At 38.1% G+C, this 16430-nt stretch overlaps 1 protein-coding gene across 5 annotated transcripts in view; it reads right to left on the bottom strand.

Annotated features, from left to right (window-relative positions):
- The window catches only part of KLHL32 (kelch like family member 32), a 124267-nt gene that overhangs the window by 25046 nt on the left and 82791 nt on the right, over positions 1-16430 (bottom strand). For 3 of the 5 annotated variants that reach the window (XM_057410820.1, XM_057410823.1, XM_057410821.1), the window contains exon 6: positions 13224-13439. The exons of 1 other annotated variant lie outside the window; for it this stretch is intronic. In XM_057410820.1, the coding sequence (XP_057266803.1) occupies positions 13224-13439 (216 nt within the window). Of the gene's footprint in view, positions 1-12593; positions 12801-13223; positions 13440-16430 lie in introns of those variants that run through there. One more of the 5 variants, XM_057410824.1, reaches the window with a different exon arrangement.

Raw genomic sequence — 16430 nt, 5'->3', positions numbered from 1 at the left:
CAGTTTTACAAATGTGTGTCTACATAAGCAGCCCCCTCTATGGCACTGTGTTAGGAAGCAGGCACGCTTTCATTTGCACATTCTGATTTTACAATCAGAATTAAAACATTTGCTCTGTTCAGGGTGAGTTGATAAACAGGGATTTTTAGATTTCCTTTTTTTTTTTTTTTAATGTGAAAAATGAAAGAAAAATGTTCCTCTAGATGTATTATGCCTTTGGGCTCCATTTGAGGGAAGGGAAAAGAGACAGAGAAAGCTACTGTGAAGGTCACAGAGTGAAAGAACTTCCTCAGGGCACAGAATAAATTAAATCCCAAGGAAAAAATAAAATGTGATTTCCAGACTGTGAGGCACAAACTCAAAATGACAATGATTGACAGCCAAACTATATCCGTGCAATATCGAAGACTGCACGTTCTCATTTACCTCAGTGTAGCCAGCAAACGCCCATTAAACATCCGTCTGATGCCCAAATTAACCTTCTTGGCAAACTGAAAGAGGCACAAACTATCATAATCAACCTTTCATTATCACAGCAGCCTCTAGTTAAAGGGTCAGAATAATTGTGCCATCAGAGCCCTGATTGTTTTCAATCAACAGACTACTGGAGTGACAGCTCAGTGATGGAGTAGTTTGATGAAACGGCACCAGGCCTAATCAGAGCAGATGAAAGGAAGGCATGATTGGTGCAAATGAACAGTCGTGCCTCTCTTTTTCATTTACAATCTGAAATTACTCTTAAATTTACAGGGTTTTTTCTCCCTTATGAGTACCTCTGAAAGAATGTTTGACTTATTATGAGTTCTGACAGTGCAGAGTTATAAAACACAGGTAGGGTTTTCAACCCAGGCTTAAGTGGGTATTCGGCATAATTTTAACAAATTCACTTTTGAAAAGCACAAAATGACTAAAGACTTCCAATGACCTAACCTTTCAGTACTGTTTGATTAGCAGAACAATTTGTCACGGCTCACATTCTTCATGATAAGATTCAAAAAAATTGGGCAAGGATCTCTTGCAAATGTTGTCTCTTACCCAATGTATTTATTGTGTTACTGCTCTCTCTCTCGCACACACACAAGAAAAAAATTAAAGAACAGTGCATTAATAACCTTTTCCCTCTTAGAATGAGTAATGGAATCCAAGCAAGGGATTGTCTGGAGATGAAAGCAGAGACCAATTATCATGCCACTGACAGCATCAATATTTAGTTTTCTGGTGGGCTGTTCATTCCCACTTTTTAAAGGATGGGAAATTAATCGATCTCACTAGGTGTTTCTTACCATACTCATCAGCACAGAATCAGAGTGCCTCACAAATTAACAAGGGGGGAGGAGAAGAAAAGTTGCGGATTGCTTAGACATTTGGAAAGAATGGAAGATTCAAGTTTCCTGCATTTCCTCAGCTACAGTTCGCTTCTCCTCCCAGCCTCACCCAGTTCCAGGCACATGGCTTCCCATCCTCACCCAATTCCAGGCACATGGCTTACCATCCTCATGACAACACTGTACAGAAGGTGAAGTAAATCAAAAGAACCTCTTTGTACCTCTGAGGAAAGCAAGGAAAGATAAAATAGACCCAACCATAATCACTGGCATCCTGTCACAGACCCACAGCTTCACAGATGGACAGGGTTTGGAAGACAGAGGGATCAGACAATAGGCTCAGGTAACAGAGAGGGAAGTCAAGTATAAATGAGTTATGACTTCAGGAAATACATGGCCCAAAAGGAAGATTAGAGAACCCCAAGGTCCATTAGATCTGAAGAATGAAAGAGTGTGTCCTCTGATCTCCTTTTAGTCTCTGCAGAAGTTGCAGTGGATTTGTCCAGAGTACTACTTTAGGAAGTTCTTGGTCTGGTAAAGAAAAACTCTTGGCTGGGAGTTTTGCTGTTTTGGGATCCACATGATGTCAAGCCAACAACTTCCAACTTTCAGAAAACCAGCCCTGCAGTCTGTAAGCCACATTCCATTGATCTTCCAGCACTGAATAACCTTCACCAAGCAGAGAGCTGTTGGCCCAAGTCTGCCTAGCAGCACAAATGATGCATTTCATGATACTATACTGTGATTAAAATAGAGGTACATAATGCAGCTGTATTAATAGCAAATATTTATCAAAATTAATGGCATTAAAGTGATTCAAAATGTATTAAAAATGCTCCTGAATTTTTCTCACGTGCTGGTAAGATCTATCTTCTTAAAGCATTTAAGCCATAAAGCATCAATCACCACTTCCCCGATTTCCTCACAGGGATGCTAGACAAAGATACTGTCTAGCACAATCTTCAGTGCTAGACACAGTCTTCACAGGTCTTCAACAGGTACAAGGAGCCTACATGTCTTTGGCAGATTTCCTTGTCATAATTAAACAGCTCTATTAGGAACAGTTTTAATAGCTGTATTTCCATCTCAGAAATTTTTAATAAATGTTTCCACACAGCATCCTTGTGAGGAAGGGAACCATTCTTCATCCCAAAGACAAACTCTCCACCAACCAAATATAGTCCATTGCATTCTCAGTCCAGTGCTTTTCTGCAAGCTTCCTTGCTCCCTGGTGCCACATAATGACACTGGCCTTCCCAAAAGGGACACTATTTTATCAAAAAGGTTGTCAGACAGTATTAGTTTCATTTTTTATGTAGGTGTTTCCTGTGAAACACACAGCAAATATCAGTTTTATCATAAGAACAGAATGTACACTTTTCAAAACCGTATTAACTCCTTTTACACACTTTATCCAATGCATTTATTTTACTGTTTCTTATATTTACTGGAAATTAGACTAGACACAAATCTACCTAGAAGACATTGACTAACCTCAATTAAAATATTTCAGCTTTTTAGACTTGCAATAACTTAAGTATGATCAAAAAACAGCTTTACAAAAGGCTAGCTTAATTACATTAATATATACCATTTTATATGGTAACGAATCATACTATATTAAAGCAAAGAGTTACTATAATGGAAAACTTCAACTTTTAATCTACTCAAGCTCTAAGTGAAGTAAGGTAGGGACAGAAGGTAAACTCTCAGCTGTTGTAAATTATCACAGCTCATGGAAGTTTGCCATTTTACACCTTCTGAGGAATCTGAACTTCAAAATTATACAGCGCTTTCCTTCCAAGTATCTCAAAGCAATTTATAAGCAGTAAAAGTTGAGCTTCTCCCAGAAAAGTGTACATTTCAACCATTTTCCCAACATGGGAATTAAGAGAGAGAAAAATTAAGGGATATGACAAAAGACAGCAATGGTACAGCTGACACAAACAGGATCTTTTGTTCCCTCAAGCTGTCCACAACAGAGTCTCTTTACTCAGCTACCAAAATCCTGGAGATTTCTGTGCTGCATGCCACAGACTGAAGCCTAGTGAGATGCAAGTATCTGAAACTGAGGACAAAACAGATCCCTAAATATCACCTGACAAAAGTATTTGAGATACCTTTGCAGCTGAAAAGTACATCGCTATGTAGGCTGTGTTTTTCCTTAATCTGATTGGGGCAGCAAAGACCAAACTATCCTGCACTATGCTTCAAGAGAAATGCATTCTTACATGATCAAGTCCTCAAAAAATGCAGTAGTTTCCTCTACAAAGGCAGATCTACAGATGTGCTTTTTTACACCTCATTCTGCTGTGATGGAAAGAACGATCAAGGCCCAGTACAATCCCTAGGAATGACACTCCATATGTACAACTGAGTGTTTAAAACTTTTATGAGCTATGTGTGTTCCGTGTTGCAACACACTTTACAGCTACCCCACTACTGACAACCACTATTTTCCTATGCACTGGAATAACTATCACACCTGGGAGTGTGCACAAGTAAAATAAATGAGCTGGGATTGCTCACACTGGAAAGGCTCTACTTGCTCCTGCAATCAAGGTAAATTTTGTTTTAACAAGATCATCAGAAAGGAGTGTGGAGGGTGACAACCTATCCAAAGCAAAGCAGTAAAACCAAAACAAAACTATGGCACCCAGACACAGAACCTCACTTTTTCCTTTCAAACAGATTCAGCCATAGACAGTTAGAAACAGGAAGCAAGAGTCTGAATCATAAACATTCCTAAAACATAGCTTCTTGGTTCCTAAAACCTACAGAGCCTAATATATATGATTGTTTTTAATAACTGGATCAAAGGGCAAGAAGCTCCAAGGTAACAACTTCTTGCCATCCATTTTCTAACGCATCACAAAATGCTCAAGTTCAGGCCCTCCATCATTTGTCATGATGGTCAAACCGACACTGCCATGTGCTTTATCTCTGCTATGTTTTTCTGAAGTTGCAATGAAAAGAAGCTTATCTCTTCATAAACACCGCTCTCTAACTAGGGCTCCCAACTGTGACTTGATTCCCATTTAAGGAGATCAAAGTTTATGATGGCATTTCTCTTTTCTCAAACAGGGTGAGGACAAAGCACATGGGAGGTGGAAGAAGAGACACTCCCCCCTTCCTTCCACAGCAGCCATCACTTAAAAATCGAGAATTGCTCATTTTCATTTTTAGAGGAAACATTCAGGCTGACATCAAATGCACTGAAACTTTACATAGCCACATTAAAATAACTTGCTGGTACATAATTATAAGTGGAAATGACAATCTTTCACCATCCGATACACATAATTTTTATTGCTATTCCTCACTTGTTATTTTTCCCCCTGAAATATATTTTAGGAGTGGCTCTCTATGGAGACAGAGAATCTAAAAGCTTTCATCAGTAAAAATTGTTACAGAATGAAATAGGCACAAAATTCTATAAAAATGCAATTCAGCCATGTGGAAATTAGTCTAAATGTTTCTTGAATGTAGAAAGATTCCTATTCCTTTCTTCCTTATTGTTAGGGTATAATTTTCTATGGATTTAATAGGCAAATCCAACAAATCACATAATAATGTATCATTTTCTATAATAATCTTGACAACAGCTATACAGGACTTGTATGTCATTAATACCATAGGTCACACACAAAAACGTGCATCAGAGTACACACTCTCCTTAGCTGGCTTATGTATTCATATGCTCTCAACATGCCATGTTACTATAAAATCACTGAGGTCAATTTTAACAAGTGAAATTACTAGGTGGTTTTACGTTACTATGTTACGGGGTTTTTTTTAAAAACAAGTGATATCACCAACACTTACAACAGACTAAGCCCTCTGACAAGGACAGTGTTTGCTCTCATAGACAAAAGCTATCCGAGTGTCCCCTACTTTCTCCCAGCCACTTCACTCCCCCCAGTTATCAAACATTAGCCACTGAAGTCCACATTACACATTAGTAAACCTGATTCTTCAACTTTGAACTGCTGCTGGAACCTCATTTTAGCATGGATGGTCCCACTACTATTAACTGGGAACATCTAGGCCTTTTTCTGTCAGCAATTTACTTCTGCCTTCTCAAACCCCATGAAGAACGTGCTTCAGAGGACAGCAGGACAACAAAGTTACGTATGTATTTTAGGAGTATGGTACTTCTTTTGGCTGATTTTTCACAAACAGGTATCTTTTCCCCATTGCTTTTTAAATACAAAAAGAACAAGCAAGTACACTAGCTGAAGCTTACTCAGCTTTTTTGAGAACAGAATAGCTTCCCTTTTAATCAAGTAACATTTTCTTAATTATGTCAATTGTATTGACTTTGATTTAATCCCCACATGATGGGCTTCAGATTAATGAAGGACTCATTAATTTTTAAGTGATAAGTTAATTTTTCAAAATCAACTAATTGTCCTAAGAATGTTATTCATTTTAAAAAGAGACTTAAAGACTCAGAGCACACTTATAAATGCATTTAATATCCAAAATGTATGCTATAAATTATGAGCTTTTCTATGACAAGATTAAAACAAATGTATTTATTATCTAAACCGACTAAAACATCTGAAGCAACCTGAAACAACTGCAGCTGCTAAAAGGTGAACCTCATGAAATTCAGACCTCTATGGTTTCACACAAATGTTAAAACAGGCTCCACCCTAAAGGAGCAGCTTGAAAGCTTTTCAGCACAGATTCTCACTTCAGAGACTGATCTTTCGATCTGTCATTACTTTCCTACACAGACCTCTAGCTTGGAAGCCACCTGACAGTGAGGTTTCTTAAGATCTTTCTGACAAATGCATTTGTTGTAGTTTCTTCCGTTTCTCCCTGACCTGAGGGAGTCCAAGGTGATCAAAGAAGTATAAGGACCCCTTTGTCGTAAGGCGAGGAATCCCCCAGCTCTGCAGCTCACTCACACATCTGGAACCTGCCAAGGGCTGCCCTGTTGGAATAAGCAATGACATGCAGGAGTGTTACTACTTTTCCATCTCCTTACCTCTTCACCTTTCTGGAGCCACAGGTGTCCTGGTTTCAGGACAGGAGTGACAGCAATGGACAACAGCTAGTCATATCTCAGGAGTTACACAGAACTAACCCATTTAAGAGCAGATCTAGACATACAAACACAAATTTACTTCATCTAACTTTACACATTTGATTTAGGTACTTAACCCCAAAATTGGATTCTAGATATCTTAGCATATTGATAGATAAATTATAGGGGTTTAGACAACCTGGAATTCAGTTTTCTTTCTTCATCTTCTTTGTCTCCATAGTTACAAATAGAGTAATGCTACCAGCTCCCAAAGAAAAACTTGTTGAAATACAGAGCTGGGAATTCTCAAAAGAGCTTCTAATTTTCTATCATTTTCCACAAACTTAAGTCCATCAGAAACAGTGTTAAACAGCTTTACTTAGATTTTGAATGAGTAGAGGTTACTAACATTGCTATCTCTGAATGGGAGACATTAAGACAGTAACAACAGACCACCTCATTTGATCATCCATCGTATCTGTAGGTTTTAGATTTCATTTATGTTGTTCTTTAAGTTGAAAATGGAAGTATATTTCAAATAAGGAAAGGCTTTCACAACAGCCTGAGCAATTTACTTTTGTGTAACCACACACCTGTGTATTAATATAATTATACTTCAGTTAATCTCCAATAGATCAGCGCCACAAAGAGCATAACAGTCAATGCAGACCCCACCATAACAGACTAATTCAAATGCAGAATGCAGTATCATAGAAGCGGTCTTGCTGCGTGCACATGTTGGTGCCCTTCTTTGGCTTTCTAAATCAAAACATACATCTATTGCTTAGCTGCAGAAGTGACCTAAATTCATGATCTGTGGGCACAGCAGCCTTCCTAAACACTAGTGGGATACTCTGTGCAGTTCAGAAGTTAATCTGGGATAAACAAGGTAAAGCAATATTACTGTAGGACACCGAGGCAAAAGTAATGCCCTCCAGTAATTCTCTATTGCTCAAAGCAACACCAGCAAAATAATCAAGTTTTCTGATTGGAACTGGCATGTATCAAAAAGAAAATTTTAAGAACACACAGTTGCTCCTAACATAAACCTAGCTTTAATATAGAAAATCACTTTCTATACTATTATACTTGATAAATAACAGTAACAAGATTAGCTAACATTCAAGAAGTAACAGGCAGAAACTTTCAAAAGTTCAGAACAAAAGCATATATAAAGTTCCCAAAACTTTACTGTAAAGGACAAGATTAAGAGCCCATTAGGTTTACATTAAGGCAGACAAAGGAGGAAGGTGTTTCATAAAGCAAAGGGACAGTGCCAACAGAGGCAGCATTCATTTTCACTGTAAGCCAAAATGTCATTATTATTACAAATGATGTGGAAATTGTATCAGAAAAAATGTGTGTGACCTGAGCACATCAGTAGAGCAGAATGTCAGGTTCAGCTGCCTACATCCACTGCCTCAATCCACTGTAGCCTGCATGAGCCCTGTCTAGTCTGCAGCTCCAGTGCACACTGATCTCCTTGCAGATCCTGTGCCACAACTGCCAGCCTCCCCTATATATAATGCATGTCCTCCCAAAAATACCCCACATGCCCATGTTTATAAAAATGAATCCCACACAAATAGTCTGGAAAGGCTGTGAAGACTATTACCATTGCATACAGTCGATCCAGATGAGATACCTGCGATTATGAGGATTAGCCTTAGAAAAAGGAAACCTACATTCTATCATAGGTTATGTTTTCACACTTTTTTTATTTGAGCAGAACTATATAATCTAGCTCGCAGCTAGTCACGATACACAGTGTAACCATCACCAATCCAGCACAGTGGATACTGGGATTCGAGGGTGGCTCTCTGGCACTTTATGCAGACTGCTCATGAAAAGGGTACGAAAAAAAGGGGTGAAAACACAGCAAAAAATGCACAGGCAACATGCTAATTTTCCCATATAGCCTCACCAACTCACCTCAGCCTTGATATGATCAAACTCATTTTTTCCCCTCCCATGCCTCTCCTGATGAGAGGCTGACAGCCATATTTTAACATGGTAGTTTTCTACTTAGGGTACATACTCATTAGGGACAAGCATTAGACCACCAGACAGGGTATCAGTTATTGCCCAAGACAGTACTTATGCTTATTTCTTGAACAGTGAAAGGCGAATATATTGTTTAAATACATCGTTGATTACCAAGATGCTTTTACTTCACATACTATTTTATGTCATTATTTGTTTTGCAGTAAAACTTAAGTTCACGTTTAGCAAGGCACACAGTCCACATTTCATCAAAACATACATATACCCCTGAGAAACATGAATTTTGCTCTCTCCATATTAAAAATTGCTCTGTAGCAAAAAAAACAACAAAATCAAGTCCTGCACTGAAGGAATGGCAAGCTTGTATCGGAACATGACAACCCACTTTAGAAATTGCTGTGCTGCATAGGAAAATGTGGGCATCACTGGAGACATATGGAACATGTCTGTGGGCCTGCCTTCAGCAGAGAACTGTTCCATTGTTACAGCCTGCTATAATGTATATGCTGCACTATTTCCTATAGTGATGAGCCTTATAGTAATGAACCCTGCGGGATTTCTGTTGGAGAATAATTTTGGTCCTCCACAAAGGCCACCAAGAGATTCAAAATGGAGCTCAAATAAAATAAGCAAAGGCAGTTGAAAATGGGGCACTTTATTCTCTCTTAGAAAAGGGTAAACAGGACTCTAATAACTTGAATTTATACATGTATTATTTTTATTAAATAAATCTTTAGAAACTCATATCAATTTGTAACACTAGTCTTCCCGTCTTATTTGTCTATTTATTCAAGCAAAGATGTTTTTATTATACAGAGATCCAAGTCTGATTTTGCATGTCACATCCATGGTAACAAAAGAAATAACTAGGGTGACTCTCTTATATGTGGTATATCTACTTTATAAACACAAGTTCACAAGCCGCACAAAAGGAAGTGAACAGGGCTGGAATATCTTGGGAGCTTAGCCCTGGAAAAGACACAATATAGTTGCATAATTTCTGGCTGAATAATAAACTACTTATGCAGATTTATCAACCAATTTTTCTTAGACTGCTTGCTTATCAGTTGATTACAAAGAAACTGAATTATGTGGCAAAGTAAAAAAAGAAACACCACAAAACGCCACCAAGAAAACCTTAATTTTAGGAGATGTATTAGCAAATACTAAAATTGATCAATCCTTTAAACACTTACATAACCAGTAGCAGAGAAGGAAGAAACTAGTCTATACTGATCTCATGTTAAGATTTTTTTGCCAAATATGATTCGAGAGCTCATTGCGTATCAAGTGCACTATTTAATAGAGTAGCATTTGATCAATGTACAGCTGGGAGACAGAATGATCCAGTAGATATTTCTATCCGTAACTATTATGATGATCCTTGAAATATGACTATTTAAGCCTCATGATGCTGAAGTTTTTAATAACAAACATGATAAGACATAACTATTACAACTAAGGCTAACATCAGTTTTTCACTTAAATCTTTGTCTTGCTTTCTACTTGCTAAGGTTCTTACAAGAACCCTCTACTGCTAGATTTCTGAGAACATGTTTTATCTTAGAGGGTTGGCTACTTTTTCAATTATCAAGGGAAGGAATTCATCTGCTTCCTTAAAGTAGAGCCAATGAGCCTTTCTAGTAATGGCCAATTAGAAAAGACTCACTTTTCACTTCATGATAAACTAGACATTTATGGTTTTGTCATGACCGCTTCCTGTGGTAAAACAAAGCATGCTGCACAGATCATGATGAAGAGCAAAAATACAAAAGAATTTGCTTTTTTTTCCTCCAACTTTCTTAATGAATCCAAAGGAATTACTGTAGTATTTTGTAGTAGTATATTGTAGTATATTGTAGCATTCTACGTTAGTAGAATAGTATATTGTAGTATATTGTTGTAGTATATTGTAGTCTATTGTAGTATTCTAAATTAATCCATTTCCTAGTCTACTGCCATTAATATTCCTGTTTAACTTTCTCAAGCTTGGTTTTTGCGAGGTCATGTTTCATTTTATTCACTAAAATTGGGCAGCTGTGAATTGGTCTAACACAGAACGTACCAGATACGAGCTTCGGTCACTTCAGTTTAAACCACATTCAAGCATCACTGTGTCCATATTTTGATACATTAAAATAACTGTCTTAATCTTTCTGTGCATTAGGATCAAATCACCCAGTAGACACTAGGAATTTAAACTAATGAAAATACCTGTGCTCTGCAGACAGCAGCACCCTTTCCAGCTTCTCTGAGGGAAGCTTTAATTTGTGCTTAGGGCTTCATGGGGGCCCTACTAGCAAAGGTGCCTCAGGGACACACTGAATTCATATAATCATAACATGCACAGGTGTGTGTGCAGGAAGCCACACGCCACACTAGTTACAGGTACAACAGACAAATCAAATGGTAGCATCCCCTCATCAGCTCTTCTATTATCTGCCCCACTTTGTGCCAATTTCCTCCAGCTTTCCCAACACCATTTGCTTCGCTGTTCTTCCTTAAGACATGGGATGGGGATTTGTCAAAGTCAATGAGCACTTTATTACAGTGAGAGTGCTCAGTAATGAACAATTCAGCAATTTAATGAGATTCTGTAGATCTGTCTCCAGCCTGTCCATCAAGTTTCACTTCTATAAAGCACCCTGACACTAATCCTCTGGCATACCCAATCTTCACCCTGGGCTGAATATTAGATTCTTCCATGGTATACTGCATTACCACTATAACCTTAGTAAAAATGATGAACTTAACTACACTTGAGGCAATATAGCTGGTCTGATTTGATTTTCTTCTATTGGGTTGACTACGAGGGAATTACTCATTTACAAAGATAAAGCCAGAAAAAAACAGTTTCTTATTGCCTTCTGAATGTCTAAATTGGTAAATATTTATGTGCGTCTTTTAATTCATTCTGAGGACCTGTAATATTTATAAATATACATTTATTCCTGCTTGTACAGACAGAATTAAAAAGACACACATAGTTTTTGCCTGCAGCAGAAAACTAGTTGAAAACAATTTTTGGAACAGCATTAGTAACCTTTAGAGAGGCAATTATGATAACACTTAAATGGACAGTGTGGAGAGTTTGTTGACACTCGGAAAGCAGCACATTACCTACAAGTATCTCTCCTCTGTATGACCCTGAAACAGGAACAGAAGATTTATCATATTTGCCTCATGAAGTGTTCATTGACTGGAGTGCACACAATTAAGAAAATTATTTCTGAGTTCTTCCGGCAGGACAAGGCAATGACACAAGTTGTGAAAACTCTTACTTTCCAAACAGTTTCAGCAGGTTACAGAGACAATATTACTCTGGATAGGCTTGCTCATTACTGAGCTGGCCTTAGGTTATCCTTGTATCTCTTTCTGCAGCAACTTTACTGGCAAAAGTATACCCAAACATGTAGCTAGGAGATCTCAGTGACTCTGCAGAGAAATTATGATAAACCCCAACTGGTCAATCAGCCATGTCCCACATGGGAACTTGTACATCAAAACCTTTCCTGATAAAGGGAAATGAACTAGGACTCCAAAGCATTGTGCCTGAAAAACCCAAACCAAATCCACCATCACGGTTAGTGTCCTGCAGGTTCTGTTGCACAGACATCCTCCAGAGAATAGAGCCATGAAAGTGTGTAAACTTACATTAGTAGTTGCAGAAAATATAATCTTTGTAAAAAACACCATAATCTAAAACCTCAACGTTTTGAGAGCAAATATGCCAGTCACCAGACTGCAGGGTTAAGTTACATCTGCATACTGTCTTTGTGGTTTGAAGAGCTTAACTTTACGTTTTTGGTTTTTTAAGAATAAATATTTTGCTCCCGCATGACATTATCCATCCAAAGAACATGAAGTGCCCCACTTCCTGAACTGAACTTGAAATTCTGAACTGAACTGCTTCAAGTCCACCAGATGAGCACGTTTTACACTTTGAAAGAAAGGTGGCGTATAAATGAAATCAGGGATTCAAATATACAGCAGTCTTCTTGGTTAGACCAATGTAACCCAGTTCCTAGAAAGAAATCACAGGTTTCTTTCAAGCAGGTTACATTCTACCTTGAAATACCAACATTATACTGATGTCCTTTCATTATATCATGAATTGCAATTTGTACAGACATATGGTGGGAAAGTTTCCAAGGATAGATCTTAGTTTAGCTTTTATGTTTCTCTTTACAAGTCACATGATTTTTTCATATTAGGTTTCACACACACGCTAAAGGTCACAACATAATGCTCTTATTTTACTAATATTCTACGGCTAGCAAGCTGGCCCTTTTTTAGATCCAGCTTTTTAAAAGGAAATGATCACCATCTCCAGCTTCTTGCTGCAAACCTTCCGCTGAAGCCTCCACTCACCTCTGAGCAGAACAACCTGCATGGTGATTCTCTAATTTGCTTGAAGGAAAGTCACTTGTGGTGGCCTAAACAACTTAAATGACAACTGAAGTTACACAGCTAAATTTGTCTGAAGTGAACAGGAGAGAAAACAGAAACAAGTTTGCCACCAGACTTGTGGCACTAGCCGCACCAGGAGCGATGATAACTGAGTTACATGCATCAGCTTCCTCTTCTCACCAACAAACTTGGATCTGGAAGAAAATCTCTGGCCATATCTGAGCAACACAAGTTAAACAGTAAGACAAATTTATCTTTCAAACAAACTAATTGCATTAACACAACACAACGTTTTTTGAATTTCATTTAAAAATTTCCCTCAGTTGTTATTCACAGTTTTTGCTCAAGTGCTTATTCTCCCTCGAGATTGCTCCAGGGTTTCAAAACAACAGATTACTGCTATGGTTTATAGAGTATCACGCATTCTGCTTATTCACCAGTATCCTTACCTGCCAGATTTGTTCTTCACTGAGTGAAGTGAGTCTATCACTTTTAAAAACCTCTCGAAGGAGATGGTATGGGAGTGCCAGGACTTCTTCCGGATGACTCTTCAATAGCTCAGAGAGATGTTTTACTAAGAAGTCAACGACTGCATTCTCCAGCAAAGTGAGGTTGAAGAGGTCTGCAAGCTTATACAGGTCCAAGTAATTAAAACTATTTAATTCCTAAAAGGGTGAAGCAAACAAAATGTGTCTCACAAAAAAACCCTAAACAAAACAGCGAAGAAAAATCCCCACAGGTCTCAAATAATGAAAAAAGGTTATTTTTTTGGAGCTGTGGAGAAGGCAGGCAAAATAACTTGAAATTAATTAGCACAGCCTCATTTAAAATGTATGTATGTTACCAGTTCACATATATATATGCAAATATATATAATAGTACTAATTTATATAGCAAGGTTATATATGCATAAAGCATCTGTAAGAAATATGGATTAGTACATAATATAATCAACTAGCATGATTTACACTGTATGACAAGAGCTTGCAGCAGTTAACAACTGGATTAAAAAAAAAAAGTATTTGTTAACCACAATGGCTGTTACAGAGCAATTGTTTGCTCATTATTTACAGTTTTGATTGAGCCAGAGCACTGTGTAATGCGACTTTTAGTTCCATGAAACCTCCCAAAATATGAGATGCTGAGCTACATTTTATTACATACAAATTTATCTTCAGTGAACAAACATTTTTTTTCCTACCACTGACATCAACCTATAGTGGATGTTGGCTTTGTACACTTTCTCTCCCTCCGTCTAGCAGTAGAAAATCTGCAGAGACAAAAGCTACAGTAACTCAGGGCAGGAAGTTTTTCTCCATCCTGGTGGCAGATAACCTGTATTTACAAGCTATGTTTTCATCTTGGCATCCTTTCTAAATCAGTGTCTGGACAGCTAACTACTACTGTTCTAGAGCATACTGCTGCTTTCAGGGGAGAGGCCAAGAATTCCTCTGGTATTAGGGAGTAGCACCCAGGACATCTCAGCATGTTTAGCCATTTTCTCTGTATGTATCTTGCTGTATGCTCACACTTCTCTTCCTCTGTCCTCCGCAATCCTGGTTTTCATCTTCCAATTTACCGCATTGCTCCCTATCAGCCTCCTCCTCCTTGACCAGCTCCACATGCGAAACTGACAAGAAGTCTCGTCAGTTTCACTTTGCTGGTTAGTTAACATAGGGACTAGAACAGGAAAGAGAAACAGACTAAATTAAGTCAATTTCACTTTCACTGCTCTGCTGGATGGCATGGCAGCACCAAATGAAACTGACAAGAAATCTTGTAAATGTCAAATGAGCTGCGCGGCTGGCAGATAGAGCAGAGCAACAGGGAAGATGGGAAAGTGCGAAGAGAGGGTTTTTTGGAATGTTTTATGGACTACATCTTGAACGTGTGAATTGGGTGGCTGTCCCAATGACTGTGGAGCTGTTTATGCATATGCAATGGAGAGTGGAGAAAGAATTTTTTTCACCTGCTTAGAGGAGTCATTACTGGAGGAAAGTGAATCAAATTCCTGGGGAGGCTCCTGCTTGTTACACATTCTCCTAGTCTGTGCACATTCCCCAGCAGAGTTCTACACCAAAGAGAAATCCTATTAATTATCTACTTCAACTGCTGCATAGAAGGTTCACATTGTTTTCTTCAAAGAACAAAGAGAAATTTCTTTTGTTGTCAGGCCAAGTCCTAACAGCCATCATCCCAAAAGCCACAGATATTTCAGAGCCAGGTCCTCTCCACACTACATAGAGGAGTTAAGGATGAATCTTCCTCAATTGCAGAAAGATAGAAAAAAGAATGAATTTTGTGGGAGAAGTATGTGTGCTTGCTCAGTGATTTAATATCTGTAGATCAAAGATGGTACCTCACACCTCTGCTTCTGTGATGGCTATGCAATGGTGGCAACAACGCCTGGGAATATAATTGAAGTAAATATCACAGCATGTAACAAGCAATAACTATGGTTTATTGTCTCTGGTTTGGAAGACTATCCTTCCAAAGAACTCCCCAATTAAATGAATGACAAACATCCAGAAAGTAACTTAGAAGAGGCCAGTGTATATTTACCAAGCTATTTGTAGTCAACAGCTGCATGTGGGGAGGAGAAAAATAAACAGATAATCAAGTATTGTGATCTGAGGATCAACAGCCCCACCAAGACACAGACCTGACTGAACCCCACTAAGTGGCAGTAGAAGAGAACAGATGGCTTTTGGTGGACTTTAGAAGAGGACAATACTGGAGATAGCATAATAAAATATTTCTTCATTAGAGAGAAACAGTAATCTGACACACAAAAGCTGTCTTCCCCTGAAAAATCTTTACATTTTCACTGATATCTGAAAGACGCTGGTAAGCCTTCATTTTTGGTTTGGGCATTTTTTTAGGATCCCCCAAACACCCCTATCCCCTCAAATCAATACTAACTGAAGTTTTTTATGAAAGCTGCCATACAGTGGAAGAGGCAAAATCTACTTATGGATGGATAAATAAACTCTCACTAGCTGTTTATTTATAATATTATTTTAATTTATATTTCTGATGCTTGCTTATTTATATGTCTTTATTTATTTATTATGGGGGTCTATTTGTTTAGTTATTTTGATAGATAAGCTTCAGGTGATTTTTGATGCTTTACCTAACATAACATGTTACTGACCTGCTGGAATTATGGTTTACTGCTTGGTGAATATCACAGGTATATTTTTTGTTAAAACGGGTCCCGGCCTGTAATCGGAAACATTCCTTTCTGGTTTTGTGAGGTTAGAGCTGATCTACAGGTTTGTGTTTCACAGCCAAAGCAGCAAGTAGTGCATTAACTTTTACAAATGAAAATTATCAGACTGTCATACCAATATTCGAATCTAAATTATAGTGCTACACATTACTGTCTCTGTGATGATACTAGAGGGAAAAACTGTCACACTGAGACTGCAACATGTAGATCACAGATCAGATGACCACACTCTTCATACATGGTATGGCTTTCAGAGCAGCAGACTAAATTGCAGTGTGTAAGTTAGTAAGAAAAAAAAAAAAAAAACAACAAAACCCAACCCCCCCCCAAACCCCCAAATAAAACAAAAAAAAAACCAAAAAATCTATCAGACAGTATCAAAGCAATCACTTTCGACTCAGTCGGATTTTAATAGACTGTCAAA

This window comes from Pezoporus wallicus, unplaced genomic scaffold, assembly GCF_028554395.1.
Source record: "Pezoporus wallicus isolate ANWC-B61680 ecotype Strahan unplaced genomic scaffold, APGP_CSIRO_Pwel_v1 contig_747, whole genome shotgun sequence".
NCBI lineage: Eukaryota > Metazoa > Chordata > Aves > Psittaciformes > Psittacidae > Pezoporus > Pezoporus wallicus.
The sequence above is the reverse complement of the archived record's forward strand: the minus strand, read 5'-3'. Positions and strand labels throughout refer to the sequence as shown.